The sequence below is a fragment of the Pleurodeles waltl genome, chromosome 4_2 (genome assembly GCF_031143425.1).
Source record: "Pleurodeles waltl isolate 20211129_DDA chromosome 4_2, aPleWal1.hap1.20221129, whole genome shotgun sequence".
Taxonomy (NCBI): Eukaryota; Metazoa; Chordata; class Amphibia; order Caudata; family Salamandridae; genus Pleurodeles; species Pleurodeles waltl.
In genome coordinates this window covers 1027406208-1027429450 of record NC_090443.1, presented here as the reverse complement: position 1 = coordinate 1027429450, position 23243 = coordinate 1027406208, and the positions used below count along the sequence as shown (strand labels likewise).

At 44.6% G+C, this 23243-nt stretch overlaps 1 protein-coding gene across 1 annotated transcript in view; it reads left to right on the top strand.

Annotated features, from left to right (window-relative positions):
* Window positions 1–23243, top strand: part of AIP (aryl hydrocarbon receptor interacting protein) — a 146586-nt gene that overhangs the window by 110913 nt on the left and 12430 nt on the right. The window contains exons 2-5 of the mRNA XM_069232918.1: window positions 9030–9209; window positions 13388–13576; window positions 14197–14373; window positions 15277–15418. Of these exons, the coding sequence (XP_069089019.1) occupies window positions 9030–9209; window positions 13388–13576; window positions 14197–14373; window positions 15277–15418 (688 nt within the window). The remainder of the gene's footprint in view (window positions 1–9029; window positions 9210–13387; window positions 13577–14196; window positions 14374–15276; window positions 15419–23243) is intronic.

Here is a 23243-nt window from a genome sequence, read left to right as displayed (position 1 = left end):
TATGTCTGATCTTTGTCTTATGTATGTCCCCTTTCAAAGGGTGGCAGTAATCAATAACGTTCTTGCGGTTCACCAAATGGTTAAGCTCTTTCGTATTTAAAGAAACTACTTTCAGTGTAGACACAGGTCAGACATGTAGGACCATCATGAGCTGCCTTGTGTGAGGGGTAATCATGATCTAGGTTGAAATATCTAACGGGGGGACTTGGCTCTGAGAGAGGGAAAGCTTAAAAGGATAGGGGGTGGAGAAGAGTAAGACAAAAAACATGAAAACTCCTTGAAAATAGGGAGGGGCGTCTCCAAGAGGCTAAAAAGTATGGACCAGGCAGTGGGCCACACATACAGTGCAGGAGCCAACACCTAAAGCACAAAACAAGTTAACCATTATGTTGGACGGGCAAGATGGAAGCATGACGCTGCAGCTCAACACCAGATAAGCTATGAAATGCAAAGACCCACTGAATCAAGGGGGAATAAAGTGTTAAGAACTACAAATAACCAACTGCATGCACCCCCATCATTAAAAAATAATCACATGATAAAATATGAAAACACATATTCATGCAGCAAACAGTCTCAGAAGAGGAACAGACCTTCATACACATAGACATTGCTATGTTTACTCCCAGCCGCCAAGCGAGCAACCACCCAAAACAGCAGGCAGCACAAAGCAGACCGAATAATGAGACCCATACCCCAGGGAATGTTAAAGACTAACAAGTTGAACAAACATTTATACTGTTAAGTCAGTATACCTGAAAAACAAGAGTACCATGTTGGGATCTCAAAAATAACGGGGGACAGAGACCGCAACCGCTCCCTAATTTACCATCATAGAGCCAGGTCTTATTGGAGCAAGTCAACACTACACAATGTGTCCAAATGGAGGTAGGATATTAGGATATTGGGCCTGAAGATACAGGATGGAGGAAAGAGACATATTTTTATAATCAATGAATTATTAGGAGTGCCTAGGAACGTTACGGAGCAGCATAACATATCCAGAAATTCAAATGGGCCAAAGGCCCGAGAGCTGGAAGTGCAGCTAAATGTACAGCGGGAGACAATGAGGCAATAGGAAAATAATCACAAGCAAAGAATGAGGACTGGTGGGGGACGGACATATCCCAGTTCTCAACATCCGTAAAAACAAAAGATGTTCAATGGTAGGCAAAGTTGCACAGGATACTGGATCCCAGTAGCTCCCCTTGTCTTAGTTTACAGGGCTCACCAAGCCAGAGGAAAGGAGAGGAAAAACGTAAAGCAGTGTAGCAGAGGCTGCAGACGTCTTGAAGGTAATTTGTAGACAAGGCAGACAGGCCGCTGATTGAGCTGAAGATCTGTATATGCCACATGTGTACCTCCATCCACCAAATCAACTAGTCTTGGCATTGCTCTCCTCCATCTGGGTTTCAAAAGTGTTACCAAGAAAAGTTAACCATTTCGCTGGTTCCAAGAAGATGTGCGAATGACCCTTGAAGGCAATCCTGAACTTAAACAGGCCCACAAATGAGTGCTTGATTGCCTTGTCTGCCAGGGTCTTTCCAAGGGCCAAACAGCCTTTCCTCCTCATGACTGTGTCCCTTGCGAAGTCCTAAGAGATGGAGATCCTGGCACCCTTCTACTGGACCGGCTTGACTTAACTTATGTGTCCCAGAATCAACTCAGTGTGCGGGTGTTATAGAGGTTTGAGTATCAAAACTTGAGGGGACACAGCAGTCTTGAACTTATGGATGAGAGCCTGATGAGTAAGTTCGATCTCTTCCAAACAAAAGACCCATGACCGACGGGAGCCACTTTTCTAGAAAGTCCACCTTAGAGAGGGCTTCAGATTCAACATCTTCTGGAAGACTAAAAATCTGAAGATTGCTGTGCCTTTTGCAAACCTCCATATTTGTGACTCCTCATTTGAGGGAGGTTATCATTGCGTTAGATCTAGCCAGACTCTTATGTTGCGCAGGTATACAATCTTCTACCACTCCAATTCTGGTCTCTGCATTGGACACCCTAAGATTAAGGATCCTTGCGAATGCCAGCTATCTCATCTTGTAAGAGATCAATATTGGTGCTTTGGACTATGTCCTGCACCTTGTTACGTTTCTTCAAAATAGTTTCTAGTGTAGTGGAATTGTCCTGTTTTTCCTTTATGGGAGATTCCGGAAGAGGAGTTTCTTGTTGTGACCTGTTTGCCCTTCCCTTCCTGTCCATACTTCTCCTTATGGTCCTGTGAGTCAGTCATAGTTAGCCCAAAGCTCGTCAAGAAACAGAGTGTTCACACAGTTTCAAGGATGTGAGGTTTAAACAGGGATGTCACAGACAGTGATCCAAATAGGTGAAAATAAAGCTGAGCCTCCCAATGGAAGGCTGGGCCTGCAGTGAGAAGAACAGTATTGGGCAGGGCCAATGTGGGGTTCAGAGCATGAGGTAAAATGGACCACCTAATGCCTGAGGTTAAGCACACTGTCCTGACCGTATTGGGGTTGGTTGTAGCAGAAAGTCCCCAAGCATGCACGACACCAGATGGACAACAAGAGAGCCAACAAGCAGAGTGTGGATTAAGTCCAAACACGTTACAGGACACCAGGATTATGTGAGGAGACAATGGTGACCGCATAAAAGTAACTGATGAGTAATCCAGCAAGGGGGTCCAATGGGAGGGGTCTGGTCAAAAGTCAATGGGGTAGGCACAACAGATCTGTTAGTCATCCCCATGAAAAGAGCAAGGTAGCAAACAAACACCAACAGACCTAGTCAAGCAAACCATAGTCACGGTGAAGAGCTACAGAGGATTTGCAGAAGATTTTGCGCTGAGCTATCACCAATCTAGGTGCCGCACACATGCATCTGTAGCCTCTTCATCAGTAGGTCTCGGGTGGGGGTGGAATGTCAAACGGCAGGCACCTCCACTACCTCCTCCTCACTGTAGCTCTAGAGAATACAGGCCTGCTGAATGATGAAGAATCAGGGTGGGCAGGGGATCAACCATATAAGCCACTGGTTCCCAACCTGAGGTCCGCGGACCCCCAGGGATCTGTGACACATTCCTGCAGGGTCCAAAGTCCTGTGCTGGCAGGAAGGCACTTCTCCAGCTCGAGCCTCTCAACAGAAATGCATTCATGTTTTTATATTTATTGCTTCATTTGTGCAGCAGTTTTAAAAGCACTGCAAATTTCCTTGTATATCCAGCAGCTTTGGGGCAAAAATAAAAGCGTCAAGATAACTCTGGTGATTAAAGAAGCTGCTGGAGAAAGATGGGAGTTTTGTCTAGTGCCAGTTTTGACTTAGCTTAGGTAGCGCATATGGTTAATATGCCTGCTGCAAGGAACGTGTATCATGGACAGAACAGTATTTTATGTGCACAGCACGGTGGGCTACTGCTTTTGTCACATATTCTTTTGTTACTGTGCAGTTCATATGTTACAATTGTAATCTAGCACATTTCAGCTAAGAACTACCATCAAAGAGCTGCCTGCAAACTGCATGGCACAAATTAGACAGTTATGTTTCTTTCCTCAGTCTTTCATTTTCCTTATGCTGCTAAAAAATAGTTTGCTTCCTTAGAAATACATTCTTATAATTAAAGTCAACGCTAACCACTGTGTTATGTTCTGAATCCCGAGTTTGTGCTTTCCCAGACCTAGCACTCTTGGAAAATGTATGCCAGTGGGGACGACATGTGAATCCTACACCTTGTAGTCCCCTGTAAAGTGCCTTGACACTGTACAGTGGTATGAGAGGTGCTAAAAAACAAATGAATTACTTGTGACAGAGAGGCGATGGAGAGATGAGGCCCTTATGGTTTTAATTCCTTCCCCCACCACACATTTATGTGAGAGCTTTCTTATATCTTATGTACCTAAAAAATGAAAATGGAGATTGCTTGGGAAATGTAGATCTTGCCTAAGGATTCAGCTTTCCTAAATGAAACCAAACATTGAAAAGTTAGTCACTGAGATGCAGCTCCAATCTTCCCATTAAAATGTTTTGGATTTTTGCATATTGTTTTCAATATAAAATAATTATACCATTAGTAATTCATGTATTTGTTTGGTGTTTACATGTGTGTGTGTTTTTTTTTTTTTTCGTTTTTTTTTGCGAATTACTGTTTTATTGTTTTGAAATTTAAATTGTACAAATAGCTTGGGGGTCCTCGGCTTCCACTAGTGATTCAGTGGTGGTCCTCAGGAGTCACAAAGTTGGTGACCACTGATGTAAGCAATGCAGGTCCTTCATCATTCTTGGCGTCATGCGGATAACAGTAGCCCTGTTTCTGGTCGTGCCGCACTCGTCACGGCGGGTGCAGGCAGCATGCTGAAGACCGCTGTTACAGCTGCTGCCCCGTGGCACCGTGCCATGAAGCAGCGATCACACAGCTTCTCTAGGTTACTAAATGAAAGGAGTTCCGAATCTTAAAAGTGGTTTAAACAGTCCTGTCACTTGTATTATCTCCATTGTGTATCAATCTGTGGGTCTGCTTAGGTCGGAACTTAAATCTTCAGATAATGTTTTAGCTGGCGAGTTTTGAAGTTACTCATAGCCTGCTCTGTTTTGAGATTCTGGCCATTCTAGTGTACCATGTGTAGATCTTGCTTGTTTTGCCTGCTGTTTAACCTCCTTTGATATATTCATTCATAAGCTAGAAATCTTCTTAGGATCGATGAACTCTGTGCCACTGACCAGCCACAAAAGTTTGATCCTGAGTAATACTTCCAGAGAAATGATTCTCAGCTCAACACACAGGGTTTAGACCACTACCTTCAGAAACAGATGCAGACCTTTCTTAAATGTTTTCCTTCCAGCAGGTCAAATGTAAAGCTCCCATTCATTTGCACCATCTTCCTCTGTAAGCTTTAACATGATAGAAAACCCAGTGATTTGCCAGTGAACTGTATTTAGCCTGCTTTACTGTACTCCTACAGATACTCTGTCTATTCTTACCACCTTGGTGTGTATTTGATGTGCTGGGTGCACATGGAGGGCACTGATTAGTGGACGGAGTGAGGCAGAAATGCAGACCCTTGCTGGCCTGGCATCATGGCATCCTGCTTATGCCACATTGCTTTCCTTTTTATACTTGCTGGATATAAATGGAGAGGCTCTAGGAATATCTTCTCAACACCCAGTAGAATTGCGGGGACCGCCTTTAAAGAATCATAACAGGTTTGAGTATTGTGCACACAGGTGCCTGTCAAAGAATGAGCCATTTGTGTTGTTTTCATTCTTCAAAATAGGTGTTGCCGTGTTGCCACTTTGGGCCTTTGGCACGCCTGTTGCATTTGGTGTGCAATAGGAAGACAATGATGTTGTATCTCTGCTTTCTGTCCCTTTTTACTTGTGTGTAGGTATTGTCTGTGCTATTGTACCTTCGAACGGTATATTTTATTCACTGTCTATATTGATCATGGCCCAAACTGTTTTTTTTTGTTTTTTTTAAATATTTTTTATTGATTTTATATTTCAAAATATAATACAAATTGTTCAGTTTGCAATCACAGGATAAACCAATACAATAACTAATATCTAGGTCATTTAACAATCACACACCCCCCATTATGCACTTCACGGAACACTTCTAGTTTTACAGTATCATTTCTGGCTGCACCCTCTATGGGTTTATCCTTTATTATTTATTTTATATAGGCATTCGCTCATGACCAGTGTGGGCCTTGTTTTGCATTCATGAATTCCCTGGCTGCCTGATGAGGGCGCCATCCGTATTAGTGTATGCAGATAGCACCCCTGATTTCCTGCTCCTCACGTGTCGCTGGTACTGTGGTGGCGAAGGTTTGATAGACAGTTATTACTAGAAAGATGGAAAGAAGTGATATACATGCGCTGTGGTGCCTGAGTGCCCTATGGGTTTTGTTTCCGTAGCGGGGGATGCAGGGGGATTTATGTCGTGGTTCTCGCATGTATATGTACCCCAATTCAAGGAGGCATCTCATCGTTTTTGGCCTCCAATTTTGTTACCAAATCCTCCCAGGTGGAGCATCCTGTGTGTTGTCGCCCTTCACGTACCATTCTTTTTAGTACCTGGTATTCAGTGCGAGCCCAACGTATTATTAGAGAGTACCAGGATTTAAGATCGGGAGCTTTGGGGGCTTTCCAATGCATTGCTATTAATCTTTTGTACATTAAAAAGGCCAAGTCTATAAATTTGTGCAGGTGTCTCTGTTTTTGGGTCTCTTTCTCAGCCCCAGCAGGCAGGACCTAGGGTCTGCTAACAGTGCAAGACCCGTTAGCCCAGATACCTCCCCTACCACCTCCGCCCAGACCGTTTGTATATTAGGGCAATCCCATACCATATGGTAGAAGGGGGCTGACGGTGTTTTGCATCTGGGGCATATTGGTACTGAATCAGGGAACATGCGCTTTATTCTGGCTGGGGAAAGATATGTTTGATGCGTGTAATTGAATTGGGTATATCTAAATCTGGGATTCCTTGACACACCTCTAATGTGAGACAAGGCCTTTGGCCAGTCTTTCAGTGGGATCGGGGTGGGGAGGACTGCATTCCATCTACTCCATGCCTTCCCTGCCTGTACCTCAGGCGTCTTGTTGAGGATTCTATATAAATTGGATATTATTTTTGTTTGATCACTGTGTTGTAGTAGCTGGTGGAGCACCGGGGAGGTCTCTGGTTCCGAAGTTCCTATTCCCCATATTTTTCTGATTTCGTGACATACGGCATGATATGTCAGGAACTGACCCGGATTTATCTCCGTAAGGGCCTGGAGAGCCTCGAACGTCATTAATTTGCCGTCTTCAAAGCAATCTCCTACTGTCTGTATTCCTGCTTCACTCCACAGCTTTGCAGCTTGCATTCCTGCTGCAGTCCCCGCCAATAGATAATTTAGCGGTATGTGTGGGGAGTAAGGAAGCTTATCCGCTCCTTTTTGCACATATTTAGCCCAACACGCATGCGCGGCTGCGAGCAAAGGGTTGACCAGTACCACTTTGGGGAGCTTAGACGTCAGCCAGTTTATGAGGGGGGTCCCATTCCGCCGAGACACTAGACTCATGGGCTCCCTTGCTCTGGTCTGTGGATCCAATATTGGACCCACTGAAGTTGTGCGGCTGCATAGTATCTTTCAAAATTTGGAGTTCCCAGGCCACCATTGTCTAGCGGGCATTGCAATGTGGTTAGCGTCACTCGTGCTCTGCCACCTTCCCAGATGAGCCATCATGGCCCACACTGTTGCATCAGCTACTGAGCCTTGGTTCCAAATTCCAACTGGACAGTTTTGTCATTTGAACCTTGGGGTCTGGAGAATCTGTTCTCCTGCGGTTTTATGGGATCTCTATTTCTCCTATTAACCCTGGGCCTCTACCGGCGTTTGTGGAGGCCTGTGTGATAGTCCCTCAGATGTTTACAGTTGGACATACAAAAGAGGTTTAAGTGTTAGTGGTGATGATAAAACCCTGACTGTGGCACAAACTGTTGCAGGGTCACCGCAGCATCCACAGACCATATGTACTGACAGTGGGATTAGAACAGGCACTTGCAGTGGTTCATGAGTGGGCAATAATTGGAGGTTGTTGATGAAAGTACTCACTTGAGTTTTGTGATTTCAAAATCACTACGGTCTACGCCTGGTAAGTAAAACTCATAAATAACAGCGACATAACTAAAGATTTGTAATTCTAATCTGCAGTCTCATCCTCTAGGACTAGGTATATTACTTTAAATGATTTATTTTATATACATGACAGTCTGAGACACAGTAGAAAAATCTCTTTCATCTGCTGCTTGTTATGAACATTTCTCTTACACAGGAACAAGAGGTTACTGCACATCAGATGAGCTTCTGTGTAAGCTGTTCCAACAGCGGGATAGCGTAGGTAACTAGTTCTGTTAGAACACCTTTGTGGGTCTCTTTTGGTGACACCCGGTATCTGAGCATGGTGGAAGGGCTGGAATGCAGAGATAACTTTTAGAGTGAGAAAAGATAAGGCCGCATTTGATGGCAAAGTTAGGTTGACACATGCCCAACATCTAAAGGACATTTTTGGGAGATTAAAAAACTGAGGCCTGGAATCAGTTCTTGCAGGTAAGGGATAGCTGACATCTCCCGGGATAGGGATTGTCTTTATTGATGTGTAGGGATGGTTCTCGTTTAAGGGCACGATTTAGGCTCCTGGGTACTCAGTGGTGCTTTCCATTGATTCAAGGTTAGCACCCACTGATGAGCAGTGTTGAGGTCAACTAGCGAGCAACTTTTTTGATCTCGGGACAGCAGGGTAGAGCTCTGCTACCGGGCGGGATTAGGTATATCTTCTATAACCTCCCAGTTCTTCTGTTCTTTCACGTAATTGGGTTTCTGCTGCACGATCCACCAAAAGAGGCGTAATACAAAGACCTAAACAAAAAAATCCTTTATGTGCTTGACATACCTTTTTAATTTGCCAAATTGAGTGTCTGGTCTTGTCCACCATAGTCGCCTAATTTCAGTGAGTTTTGGGCTCACTTTTGATTGCAGTTGGTGCTCACTGGTGTGTGGAGTGATGTCAACAGGCTTGCATGCCAGCTGTTCAGTAGGGTTGGTGCCCACAGGTGAGCGAGTGTGCGTACCAGTTCACAGTAAGCTTATGCCTCTGGGCACTGTGGAGACGCTTGCTTTGCTGTTGATCTCTTCGTTCTCGCTGCTTTCAGAGTTTTCGTGGAATACATTTGTCCAAGTACGAATGCCCTCTCTCGTATCTCAGTTACCTTTCTAGCCTTGCACTCTTCCAATGCTCGCCTTGTTCTTTGCTCATCTTTTCTCTGGTTCTTCTCATCCATTCCTTTTTTATTCTGCCTTCCTAGCTATCATTTATTTTCTTTTTAAATATTGTCACTACAACATTTATTTTCCCTATTTCTTGGTATTCTGATTTTTTTTTCTTCTTGTTTTCTTTCTACTTTGTTTTCTTCTCATATCCTGCTATTTGTTTGCCATCTATGTTTCTGATTTATTTTTCTCTTTTTCCTCATTCACATTTTTTTAACTTTTAACTCTTAATTCCTAATTTCTTTCCATTCGACTCAGGCAACCTTTCACTACAGGACCCTGAAGTGTGACCCTCAGAGGACGCTAATTGATGACAGTCGCACCCATGGGAAGCCCATGGAGCTGATCATTGGCAAGAAGTTCAAGCTGCCTATCTGGGAGACGATCATCTGTACGATGAGAGAGGGCGAGACCTCCGAGTTCTTGTGTGACACACCGGTAAAGACAAAACATCTCATGGTAGACTGCTGGCACCCCCAAGAAGCCATCAAATGTTGTTGTTTTCGTCAAAACTTGAATTCCATAATCCAGAATTCCATTTTGTTTAACACAGTGCCCTTTTGTCCAAAATGAAATAGTAACTATCAAGGTTAAACTGCACATTAAATAACATCATGAAAACTAAAAGTGGCATGCATTCATATCTCTCAATAGAGGCACTTTTATTAAGGCAACTAAAAGTAATACTTGAATATAATAATGTGATTAAATCTATGCATAAGTGCACAAGTCAGCCTATGTCACTTGTTGCCCCCCACATATAATTCACACTGATGGAAGACTCCCCTTAGCCTGCCCCAGGTTGCTTAACAAAGGCACCACGAGGAGCCTCTGAAACCACTGATGTAAGCAAATGTCTTTCAAATTATACCGTAGCGTGTAACTCCTTTCCTCCCCACCCTCTTTGGAGATCCTGTTTATCTTTCAAACACCTACAGATTTGTTGCTTGAATGTAATATTTCTTAGAAGTTCAATGCATCAACCTCTGTTCACTTTCTACACTGTTCTTGGAATTGGTCCCTGAGGGGAAGTTGGTCACCTGCTGGAGTGAAAGTACACGAGGTTGTGTGTCCTCTGATAGTCTTTTGTTTCCTACCTGAGATATAGGAAGGACAAAGTTTAAAGTTATCAGTTGATATTGCTATTGCCAGAGTTAGTTTCTTCCCCCATTAACGAAGATGTTCTGCTTGGTTCACAAGGCTGTCACCTCCGAGTTGATAAAATCTTCAGGGCCTGAATAGGTCTTTGAATAAAATAGTTGGATGTGTAGACCATGAAATCGCTTTGCTGTGATTGTTGATTACAACGCAGGCTTCATATCTAAAGCCAAATTAGAACCCACCTGAACTAGATTTTTTGGAGGTTTGCCTTGTGCAAACATGAGTGATTCTACACGGACAGAACCCACATGAACTAGATTCTTGGATGTTCACCTTGTGCAAACATTGGTGATTCTACACGGACAGAACCCACATGAACTAAATTCTTGGATGTTTACCTTGTGCAAACATTGGTGATTCTACACAGGCAGAACGCACCTGAACTAGATTCTTGGGGGTTCACCTTGTGCAAACATGGGTGATTCTACACGGACAGAACGCACCTGAACTAGATTCTTGGGGGTTCACCTTGTGCAAACATGGGTGATTCTGCACGGACGTGAATGGCAGCACCCAGTTTTGATTTGTAATCAAGTTAAATATAGTTTTGCCACCCAACACAATGGATAAAACTCTGATAACTTAGTAAACATACGAAGCAGTTTGGTCCTTGCACCACTGGTTTTCATTCTCGTAATTGATGGTTGGTGAGGTTTGTGCTGAGATGAAAGCATTGATTGGTGCATTGTCTGCATGTGCAGTTTATTACTGCACTGTGAACAAATTACTAACCCTTTGTAAAGGAGTTTACTTTCTTTGGTACTTAGGAAAGGGTTGTAAACTTATAATCCATTACTAGCATGTTTATAACTCGTAGAAACTAGAGTCGTTACATGGGCCTACCAGACCTTCGCGTGCAGCAAGGGGATTGAAGTGAAAGACCTCATGGTAAAGTAACTCAATGGTACCATAAGGAAGGGCTCTTGAACCTAACTAAGCTCCCTAAAAATAAAAACAGTAGTATAGGAAATACTTGGAAATGTGATGGTCCACATTGATTCAGAGACAGTGCGTAATGTTCACAGTATAAGTGAATATATTTAATATTTGGTCTCGAATTAGTGTTTTTATTCTTATCCATTTTTCGTGCTTCATATAGTTTTAGTTCTTGGATTTTTGCAACACTCTCAGTTACATTTAAAATTGACTTACAATGAGATTGTTTGTTTAAATATCAGTCGAGAGTAGGTTTTGCACAAAAATGGTTGCCGACTGACACCTTTTTTCTGTACTTAACTGGTCTATTTTTTTTTGTCCCTCCTGCACTGAAGTAGAACAGAGTAGTTGTTTTATTCAGGAAACTAAACGAAGTAAACTGATCCATATTGCAGAAAAGAACTGTTGCCTTTAGCGGAATATTGCTCTGATTGCAAACAGCCCTATTTTGGGCTTGACACCAAGAAAAGGTTGTGACCAAATATTCTAATGTTCATTGCTACGGTCACTGTCTCTTTCTTTTAAGTCGTAGACCTCCAAGCGAAGCATGTCAAAAACACACTATCAAGTTGCTGTTGTTCAGAAATGGCACCCTAACTGGGCAAGGATATTGCCATACCCAGTTAAGCTTGCCGTTTTTTTTTCTTTGGATGATTGTTTATGGCAATAAATAATTCAGACATAAAAATAAAATAATGTTCTAGCATCTTTGTTAAAAAAAAAAAAAATGGCTGACCCGTGAGAAAGGAAGCTAATTTGTACTAAATTTTAGATACCTGCCTGTTGGTGGAAGAATTGCATGTTTAAAAAAAAAAAAAAGAGGCCAAATGAAACTGAAAGGAAATAAAAAGTGGTAAACTTTTGGAAAATACATTGTTCTATTTGCATTTTTGGCTTGCTTAACATGTGAGCCTTTTGATGGAGGGGAACCCCCCTCCCTATTCCTTCCCTTGACAGCCTTCTTCATCCTCTCCCTCATTTCAGGGTAAGTAATGACTAGGGCTGTGCCAAATTTGCGTAATTTGCCTTCACATCATTACAGCAAAATTATATGTAACTAAGCAAAATGAAACTCCATCATTTCATGCAATACTTCAGTGCAAAATGCATGGAGAAGTGTGGCTCAATGGTTAGAGCGGCAGACCCTGAAGCAGAGATCTGGCTCAAGACCAGGGTTCAAGTCCCGCTTCGGCAGGTCTTGGGCTCAATTCCCCTTGACCAGATAATTCTCGCCTCGGTGCCTAATCTAATTCATGGGTCCCACTCTGCAACTCTGGGCAATAGCTTGCTTAATCTCCACAACGGCCCCAACAGCGCTTGGATGCCTGGCTTCACCCTGGGGGTGCTCAGGAGTGGGCACCTCACAGGGAAAAGCCAGGAGGGGTTCCATAGCGGTATGAGTACAGCGCCTTGAGACCCTAACGGGTGAGTAGTGCGCTATACAAGTGCTAATTTACATTTTTTTCTACATCTTTGTGCCGGTATTTGGGGCGAGGGTGCAAATAAACGAGAGCACCCCAGCAGCAGCCTCTTGCCGTCTGTTGTTTCTGTGCACTCACTGTAAATATTTACCACAAACAGCGCAAAATCACACGAAGAGGCGTAATGAGGGAGCTTTGCATAATAAGAGTAACGTGTGATGTAAATTTCACCCAAACCCAGTAATGACCCCCTGCCCTGGTCCTTTTCATGACTCCACTCTGCCTGTTGTCTCTTTCCCCTTGTATTCTATTTTATCCCTCCCCTTCACCCCCTAGATCTGGTGAGTCCTCTGCCCTTCTAACCCGCTTCCCCAGCTTCTTTCCTGTTCCCCTCCCTCCTGCGACTCCCCTTGCTGCCTCTCTTTGCCATCACCTATGCTTTGCCCATGCCCCTCATCTTCCTTTCCATGTCTCCACTCTCTCATCTTTTGGGTTGTTTAATGGAAATGTATTTAACCTTTTTTAAATTGCATTTTCAGGTTTCTGCATTTTTTTCAGCTTACTTACTGAAATTCTTTACAGTTGTAAGCAAGTGACTTTAAAGAGACTGTGGGCTTCCATCTATGGTCCTTTTTTATGGTCTGACTTGACAGTGCAGGTGTTGCCAGACAATTATGTGAGCATCACTAGAGGGGCTTTGGCTCCACCCACATGTTGGGAGCCAGGAGTACATGTTTGGATTGGGCAGAGGTTGTCTGCTTCCACAAACCGGTATCAGACTTCGGGAGAGGGGCAAGAGTGGGTGCCTATTGTACACAAGGCCCCCACTGTTGGGGGGCAGTGAGTGCAGCACAGACACCGTTCCTGCTAATAATGAGAGTCCTTCTTTTATAATGGAAAAAAATTGTAATCGTCCTTTTGCATAATGCACGGTCTCTGTCCCTCCTGCTTTTCCTCCACTCATACGAGCCTCCGATTACTGTCTTTCATCTTAATGTTACCTGGCCTTTCTTTCTTCTGCCATACCCCGTTCTTTCGTCCACTTGCCATTTTCCCATCCTCTAATCCTCTGCGTTGTCGGTAATGTTCCCCCTGTAGCACGTAGCGCAGTACCCCTTGGTGTCGAAGAGCCTGCGAAACATCGCTGCTGGGAAGGACCCGCTGGAGGGCCAGCGGCACTGCTGCGGCATCGCTCAGATGCACGAGCACCAGTCCCTGGGGTACCCGGACCTCGATGAGCTGAACAAAAACCCAGAGCCGCTCATTTTTGAGCTGGAGATGCTTAAGGTAAGACAAGTAGGGAAGGAGCTCAGGAAGGCGAGAGAGGGAGGATGGGGTGAAAGAACAAAGCTGAATAACTAAAACAATGGGAGGTGCACTCCACAATGGAAGGAAGAGGGAACGGTTTAGGGAAATAGAGTTGTGTGGTGTAGAACAGTGGTTACCAACCTTTTGGCTTCTGCGGACCCCCACTGTGTCATTACTGGAGCCCGGGGACCCCCACTGAATCTTTATTGATATCCGGGGGACCCCCCCCTACTGAGTCATTACTAAAAGCTGGGGACCTAATCTGTTAATATTATTGAACTTTCTTACAGTCGCGGACCCCCTGATTAGACTTCGTGGACCCCCAGGGGTCCCCGGACCACAGGTTGGGAACCACTGGTGTAGGACAAAAACCTGAGAAGTGAATGAAAGGAGGGAGTTAACAGAGTGTGTGCAGGGATACAGAATGTGATATAGATAGGAGAGACTGAAGAGGACTCTAGTAACACAGGCTGTCATTCATTTGTGTATACAGTAGTAAGTGGTGTCACGGTGCTCATCAAGTTGAAAGCCTACACGCTCAGTAGACTATATGTAGTTTGAAAGGGTCTGACCCTAACTTCCTTCCTCTCGCCCCTCAGGTGGAAGATCCCGGCTCCTATCGCCAGGACCCCTGGGCCATGACCGATGAGGAGAAGCTTCAGGCGGTGCCTCTGATACATGAGGAGGGCAACCAGCTCTTCAAAGAGGGGAAGGTGCAGGAAGCCGCCACCAAGTACTACGATGCCATCGCCTGTCTCAAGAACCTGCAGATGAAGGTATTGGGCCTTGACTTCTCAGACCTTGTGTTTGTGCCACTCGTTCGTGAACATGCCGTTCACCACTCCCGTCTGGATCAGCACGAAGGGGGTCAGGTGAACGTGGCTTACGCTGCAAACAGTGGCATTCTGTCCACTGGCTACTAACCTGTAGCACTTCCGGCACAGCTTCCCCTGTGCTGTCCAGAGCATCCTTCATCTCTGCATTCCCTCACCACATTTAAAGATGGTTGTCACCAAGCACTGTGATGTTATCACCTACATGAGCCAACCCCCAGTCATCCAGCCCTGGGCGCGTGTCAGTCCATGCGTGGTGCGGCGTCAGCATCTTCACAAGATCTTTTGTGAGCTTCCTTCTACTTCACACAAACTGCACACTGCCCTCAACTGTGCCTGGGCACTTTCCTCACCCTACCCTGCACTTCACATCCTGCTACCATCTTTGCTTGGCCACTGCTGACTTTAAGGAGGCCATGGTCCAGCTGTAAGGAGGTCATGTCTAGACGTTGCCTGTCTGAAGAATAGCTCGCGAAGTTGCAAACTAAGGGCTCCCAGCTCTGTGAAACTAGGCTGTTGAAATCTCTCTAAAAATATAATGAACTCTTGCTGCTTCATCTCGTCTTTCGTCCCACGCTGCTCCCCTGGCCCCCCCCCTTGTAGCTTTCCCCATGTTTGTGTGCACTATGCATGCTTCAAGGAGGAGGCACCTACACTTCTCATCTCACCTCATGAGACTCCTCTGGCTGGGCTGACAACCCTGCAGATGAAGGTATGAGGGCAGCAGCCTGTGTCCTCTAATCCACCCATTCTCTGTTTGTCCACGCCCTGCTTTCCACCCGAACCCTCCTCTGTCAGTGATGTATTCCGTGTGGCTCTGATTCTTTCACTTCTCTCCTTCCGCAGGAGCAGCCAGGCTCCCCAGATTGGATTCAGCTTGATTTGAAGATCACGCCTCTGCTGCTCAATTACTGCCAATGCAAGCTAATCCTGGAAGACTATTACGAGGTGCTAGAACACTGCTCCTCCATCCTGAACAAGTATGAGGGTAAGCACATCTCCATGCCTTCTGCTATGTGCCTGGAGGAACACCACCTCCATCCTCTTAGGTGCTCACCACCTTTCCCATGGAATACAAGGGCCAAACAAAGTGGCTTTTCACTGATTGTCCACACTACTTCCTGAACAAATGAAATGCCTCTCTGAAAGTTTCAGCCCTTGACAATTCCACAGACAACCTTCACACCACAATCTGGGTTTTGTAGCACTAAGGAGAGTGAACAGCTGTCCTCATCAACATGTATTTGTGAAGTCAGTTTTTAGGGGTTAGTGCAAGCACAAAGAGCAATTTAATTTAGTATTTTTTTTTCAATATAACCACAGATTGTTTATATAAAAATATGTCTTTATTCTAAATGACGCAGCTTTATACATGTGTTCCATGACCAGGAAATGAATTGTAGGAACACATAGTTCCAGAAGGATTACTTTTATTGTGCTTTTTGTAGATTTCATGATAGACAGGGATTCATTTGTCAGCACACAGTAACCTGAATTAAAGACAGGTCATTCAGTATAGTATTGGGTTATAAGTCGTTCCTAGAAGATCGAGCCGGGGCTGGAAAGTGTGAGTTACTGTTCCAGGTTTTCAGTCCTTAGTCTGTTGGGATTAGGCCAGGAGTCTCCACCCTTTTGTGTAATAAGAGCTACTTATTTTCAGTGAAAATCATCACAAGCTACTAATATTGTCAGTGGGGTACTACTGACCCACTTCATGCAAGATTACATCATTGGCCTTTAGTGGAAAATTAACAGCAGTGATCACCCAAGTTCATCAGGCAGGGTTGACAGCAGTAATATAGAAAAGGCTTTATCAGTTTGGAATGCCTCTACGTGAGTAATACAAAATACCCATAGCTGTAGTGCACCAAGTTTGTAATGAGCCTCCGCAGCACTGCATGATTTATCACTCAAAAGATCAGCTTTAAATATAACATAACGTGTATTTCTAAAGTACACAGTCACCCGGAAGGGTTATCTTGCAGCTGAAATAAGTTTATGGTAACCCAAGACAACGATTGGAATTGTTGAAGTGGAAATTCAAAAGTAAAAAGAACAGATGATGGACGGAATGCTAAACAATGCAAACATTCACCCCAGTCACAAATATCTGGGTTTAATCTATTGTTTTTTTGCCCACCATGTCACCCCAGTTTGGACCCAGCCATATGCACAGTTTTGTCTCAAAAGCATGCTTTTCAGTTTTGTTATATATATTAATTCAACTAAGCAAACACTTCTAATTGAGTAAGCTCATCTGTAAGCAGGAGAGCTACTTACAGGTCGCTTGAGAGCTATCAGTAGCTCATGAGTGACTTGTTGGAGAACATGGATGTAGACAACCTTACTCTAAAGTTCCCCAGTCCTCTTTCCTGGACTCTTCCAGGCAAAGACAAGGGTTGTTTCAAATTAACTCCTTCCCTTGCACACAATCTATCCAGTGCTGCTTGTGCCTTGTCAGGCTGGACAACTGTGTTCTTCTTGGGGCTTCCAAAGTGCCAGCTTTCTAAATTATAGCAAAATCAAAATCTGGCCGTACACCCTCTGCTCGTTTGTATGATAACTGTTCCATGGTTTAAAAGGGCAAGCGCAGGGGACCGCTCTTTCTTTGTTCATATTCTAGGGCTTGTGGTTTACATACAAGCCTCTTTTCATATTGGAAAAAGCTAACATCTTGTTTATTCCCAAAATGCTGATTTATTTATTTATTGCGTTCTCTCATCTCACTGGAATTGTCCATTCTGAATTAGGGAGTTTAGGACCAGGACACCTTTGATAACCGTGCATTATGAATTTTCTTTTCGTTAGTCTAACATACTGCTCTGTGTTACAGTGGGCAGTGCTAGCTTATGGCTCTTAGACTGTGCCAGGCTACATTATATTGCGGAGCTGTTGAGTGCTTACTTAGGACAAAATTGCTCCCGGGTGCCTGTGTGGTTGTGACATACAACATGATATATAGACAACAAAGGATACAAGCAGTGGGAAAGCCAACAGATTTGGATCCTTTTAAAGACGCAGTGGCATTCACATGCCCTTCAAAAGCTGTGATCAGCAATTTTTTGAGGGATGCTGCAGTACTAGGCATTACATGAGGTCTCTTAAGTTAGACACAGGGCTTCCTGTAGCCGACTGTAGTACATTAAGTTGGTACTACAGGTCCCATAGGCATAACTTGCCTCTTTTTCACAAGTGAATGGTAGGTAGGTATAGTACGATAGGTCGTATATGTTATGTAAGGTTTTGTAGGTATGGTTAAGTGCAGTAGTAGGGTAGATGGGCATTATAGGAGGAAGGCTTGATGGTATGGTTTGGTAGAAAGGTAGGACAGACATGATAAGTCTGGTATAGCAGGCATGGTGTGGTAGGTCATAATGATATTTTATCTGATATTAAGCTTGCACTGTTAAGAATTTTTTTTTTAGTCTTCTTGCTTAGAAACTGTTTCATTGATGATGAGACCCACAAACGTACTATTATTAGAAAAAAAGCAAGTTTTTGCATACAAGTTATTTTTATTTGGTGCTGTATATTGCTTATGCTTGTTGTTTTCAAATCACAGCTTGAAATATAAACAAAAACTGTGAAGGTGAGTACGTCTGGCCTGGGCAAGACTGATATTTTTTTATTTTGCAAACATGTATTATGCAATAAAGTAAGGAGAAAATATTATGCAGCAACAACTTGCAGTGGAATTTGCCAGCATCCTTTGGTAGAACCTAGGTGTCTCTGCAATTAGCATTGACACTCGCTTGCAGTAAGAGTCTAGAAAATCTACATCAACTAGTCGCCACAAGCCAAATTAGCTGGTCTGTACAATTGGTGCTGGAACTGGTTTAACGGTGGGGGCGTGGCAAGTGACCCAAAAATCATACGTGTCTGATAAATGCGTGTTGTAAAATAATCCAGTTATTTTAAGGAAGGGCTCTGCCACCATTGGCAAGTTTCATATTGTTTCGTGACCTTTTGACTTCCATGACTTCCAATTCTAAGTGGACTGCAGGTTAAGAACCTTTGTAGAAAAGCATAATCCCAACAAAGGATGATAGGGAGACTCTAATACATGTTCTCTTTCAAATGTCATTTTTAGGCTGTTCCTCAGACATATCCTTTGTGTGAAGTGATTGTCCTCACAGCAGGTAGCAATGGGACTGGCTCCAAGGAGGAGTATCCAATACACAGCAGGCCTCACAAAAATCATAAAAGTGTTACTCGACCTGCAGGTTGAGTAACTTTAATAATCTACTCAACCTAACTTTAATATACTTGACCCGTAAATGTGTCTCAAATTGTGTGATCGTAGGCAACTATTTTATTTTACAGTCGCCTTTTTCTTCATTCTCGCATACGAGTGCACCTTCAAATATGTGTGTTCAGCATTTCTGCTGTACAAAAAAACTATTTTGTTTGATTTAAATAGATTAAACGTTTGCTCCATGTAAGAATCTAGCCCACATATAGGGTACACACGATCCATGACTTGTCTCTTAGTTTACTAATAACATTGTCATCAGGGCAGGAGCGTTTCTCAGTTTATGTTTAAACACTCACTTTAAAAAAATATATATTACTAAAGCATCATGTGGTAGCGCACTGTCATTTACAGACTGTAAATTTCCAAGAAATGTCCAAAAACATTACCACTAACTTGCAGCTTTACTAATAAAACCATATAATGTATTAACAATGATCTGTGAAAATTAGGTTTCAGAAAACATGTTTATCATTTGCATATCAGCAAGTAAAGTCCTCTGCTTTGTTTCCATCCTATTCAAATATTTTTTTTGCACCACACAGAAGTACAAAAAGGGCTTTCACAACTTCTGACATACATTTTTAAATGTTTGTAGAGTTGACTTAGTTATTTAAATGTTGTGTGTTAGGAAGTACCTGACACTCCACAGCCTTTCATTTCACACGTTTTACAGCAGGTCAGACAGGTGACCTTACAAAATCCTGGAACTCTGCAGTCAGAAGGAAAAAAGACAAACTAACTTTTGACCTCTGTCTCTGAATACAGAGCAAATATGACAAGAACAAGATTTAAAGGCGTCTTTATTGGTCCTTCACTTTCTGACTGAAGAGAACACCTGTTCTTTGTCAACTCGCCAGAAGGGGTGAGTAGGACCTAAAAATACCTTGACCTGATAAAATATGACTTGCCATAGTGAGTGGGCGAGTAGTTTTTCCAAGGCCTGCATGGGCATAGTGAAGTGTGAGATTTCTGCACCTGACTGTTACCAGCCTTTCTAAAGTAATCTGGAACAAAGGGCAGGCCCTGCCTAGAAACTTCTTCACGTGGAACAACATAAGCTGCACTTGCATCCCACCCCGCACCACTACCATCTATTTGATAACCGTGATCGGGAAGTGCTAGTCAGCAGTCCTTTTCTAAAAAGGTCCTAATTGAATTTCCATAGGTATCCCTGTTTCCCTTATGCCATGTTCATTGTATGGATCTCCAGCCTCAGGAATTAAGGCAGTGCACGTCTACTGTCTGGGGGAAGCTATCCCCATCCTCCATCTTATGCCTTGCTTTAGCATCTAAAATGGATTCCACTGGCTCCAGTACTCACTCACTCACACAACATAGAGCCTGATTACCACACATGCTACACATTTGCTGCACACATACTCACATGGCATAGACACTGGGTGGCAGTGGCAGCACAAGGTTCCGGGCTTCACATAATAGTTGTGAGAGAACGGTTCTGATGATCTGGTCCGCCTTGATTTTTTTGCTTTTGGATCACCTGGTTTTTGACCTTTTACTGTGAGGTAGCCTCATAGGCAGGGACTCTCCCAGAGTAAATTCATGGTAAATGGACTGCGCATGTTTACCGCCACTGCTGCCTTGTTAAGCAAAGGCTGCTGTGACGCAGCTAGGGTAGGAGGCCCAGGGTTGGTTACATGTGATCATATGTTGACCCCTTTGAGGGCTGCGCAGGGAGGATTCCTGTTGCGGCAGCCCAAGAACTGCGCTTGGACAGCCTGGCACAGTAGGGACCATGCGGAGTAGGTGTTGAACTGGAGTAGGACTTATGACATGGGTGTCCACATGTGTGCTTTACTGTCTTGACTGTAGTGACACTCCATTATATGCCAATGGGAAAGGCTAGCCTAGGTTGCAACTCTAGTTCTCTAGGGTCTACAGACTCCAGAGTCACACCAGTGTACACTGTAACCTGTATGGAAAGAATAATGCAGTAGGTTACAGAAGCATACCTGTACAGCTTGAGTCATTCAGGACTGTCAGCTTTCTCTGACTCAGCTCAGGATTAGGGCCAGTTACTGCTCTATCTAGCTGCAGGAGCGGGGCCTTGTATCAATCAGCCAGCTGTTATTCTGTGAAACGGACCTGCTTCAGGCCCTCAATGAGGAGGGGTTCCTTGGAGGAATTGCGGGGAGAGGTCCTGGCAGGAATGTCAAGGCGGAGGAGCTGAGTCTCTCACAGCACATGGCAACTGACTCCTGGATGATGCCATTTTGAGCTATCCCAGGGCGGAGAAGTGATGTGGCACATCAGAATAGGCCAGAGGCGCAGCTCTGCTGGACACTTACAGCCCCACTTAAAAAGTCTTGCACAGGGAAGGGCTCTTGGCTGCGCTTCTCAGCAGTACACTGGGACTGAAGACAGGCATCATGGACAACTGGAAAGAAGAACCCCCTGACTGCCGACCTAACAACCCCAGACCAAGTCAGACACACTCCAGGATCAGGGAAGCGGGTCCACTTACGCCCCCTGGGGACCAGTTGAGGGAAAGACTGGACTCTGGCGCAAGTAGAGCGTGCTGCCCAGAAACAAAGAAGGCACCCAAACAAAAGGATGGTGCAAGGAGTCAGTGAGACTGGCTCCCTGCCATGTTGGGAACCTTCTAGGTCAGGAGGCCTAAAGAAAGTGTTCCAGGTGGCAAGGGCTCACCACCAGGACCAAAATGAGCTGAAGATCGCAGAAATTAGCCCAACGGGGCCCGAGATAGCCTGGTGTGAATTTTGGCAACTTTTGACCTTTTCGTGGGCCGGTCACAAAGCACGTGGGGCTGTGCTGCCGACCGTAAATTTTCCTCCTGGGTGGGCCAGGGCCTGGCGGCTGCCCCCAACAAAGAATGGAGCCGGGGCGCTCCATTGCGCATCCCCGGGCAACAGGCTGTATGGAGGGAGCACCAGTGCGCTCCATTGAAAGTGAGGGGCCCAGGACCCCATCCCTGGTGGGAGAAGCCAAGTTTGGGGTCTCCGTCGCCCCTTTCCTTCAAGATGCCCAGAAGGCCCCGGACTCCATCCTGGGGGCTCACAGAGAAGCAAAGACAGGGAGAGCTAATGCACTCTCTCTCAAGATGCCTACTGGCCGATAACAGGGCCGGTGGCCGAAAAGGAAGTCGTGGAGTGCTGTCATGCTCCTTGTGAAGTTGAAATGGGGGCCCAGGACCCCCATACCTGGGCCCAGATGGTGCAGAGAAGGAGGGGGGGGGGGGGGAGTGCCACCACGCTCCCCCCCCATGTGGCCCACCTGGCCGCAGCACCATACACGTCTGCCCGTTGGAGCTGGCAGACTCCAGTTGCAGAGCCGGCAGCAATGGCCTGGCGGGGAGATGGCAAGAGCATTGGGGTGTGGGCTCCCCGAAGTGCTGTCCAATGTCAAGGAAGGCCCAGGGTGTCCAGGTGGGACCGGCCACCACCCGATAAAACCCCAGAACAGTAAAAGAAGTCGCCACAGCGGCTCTCCCCGGAGTAGTGGGAAAGCTATTCTTTTAATATGCATGTTCTGCCCTATAATGCCCTGCAGGGCCTGGCCCAAATGCCTACAAAACCCACATGTTTGGCATGGTGGTGACCCCCCAGGAGAGCGGGGTCACCATCAAAATCATTACCATGTGTTGGGGGAGCTGTAGGAGGAGCGCAGCCTCCCCCTCAAGTTATTAACCCTGCCCACCCTCATTTTCAGAGGACTTGGAAATGATGACCCCCTCAAGGGTTTCAATGTGTTTTCAAGCCAGTCCCAGCTGAAACATTTGTTTCAGCGTGGTGGAACTGCGCCCCATAGGTTGTGAAGATCACAATTGCAATCCTTGTAGCCTGAATAGTCACAATAATGGATTTGTGAACACCCTGTAGGGGTGAAAGGCTGTAATTACGTGTGCTGTTACAGAGCATTTATGCTAAATGTGATTTAAAATGTTTGTCTGCAGCGTTGTGGCCAATTATATGACTTGTGTAGGGTCATGTGAAAAGGCACCCTCTAGGGGTGAAAGATAGTATTACATAATGATTAAAAACCAAGTGATGTCCTTTAGCGACTGTCAACTGTGCATCATTTTTTATGTTGAATGTGTCAGAGTGGAATATGACGGACCTTGGCCTACACACCCTTTAGCAGTGTGGGTGGACTGCGTAGATCACGCTGAGAGTAATCTAACAGCAACAAACAGTCCAACCTGCCTAGACACGCCCCTTGTTGATGCTTATTTGAGTAATAAGAGTGACAGCCATGAGTGAGCCAAAGAAGATGTTCTTTATTGGCAGTATTAAATGCCGTCACTCCAAGTTACAGTCAAATAGTGCATTGGAATACAAGGGAATGTGGATTGTTGGTTTACATCTCCCTTTGGGCGAGACAAATGATTTTGCAGTGTCGTCCAAAAATAATTCCATCAGCTTGTGTATATTTGTAAATTGTTGCATAGTATTGAGTAGTATATTTGTAAGAAATGTACTTTTGCTTTAAATAAAAAGTCAGACTTATACCAGGTCCAGTACTGTTAGTGTAGTGTAGGCAATGTCTAGAAGCCAGGCTCTCTAGAGGTAGCTGTGTATGA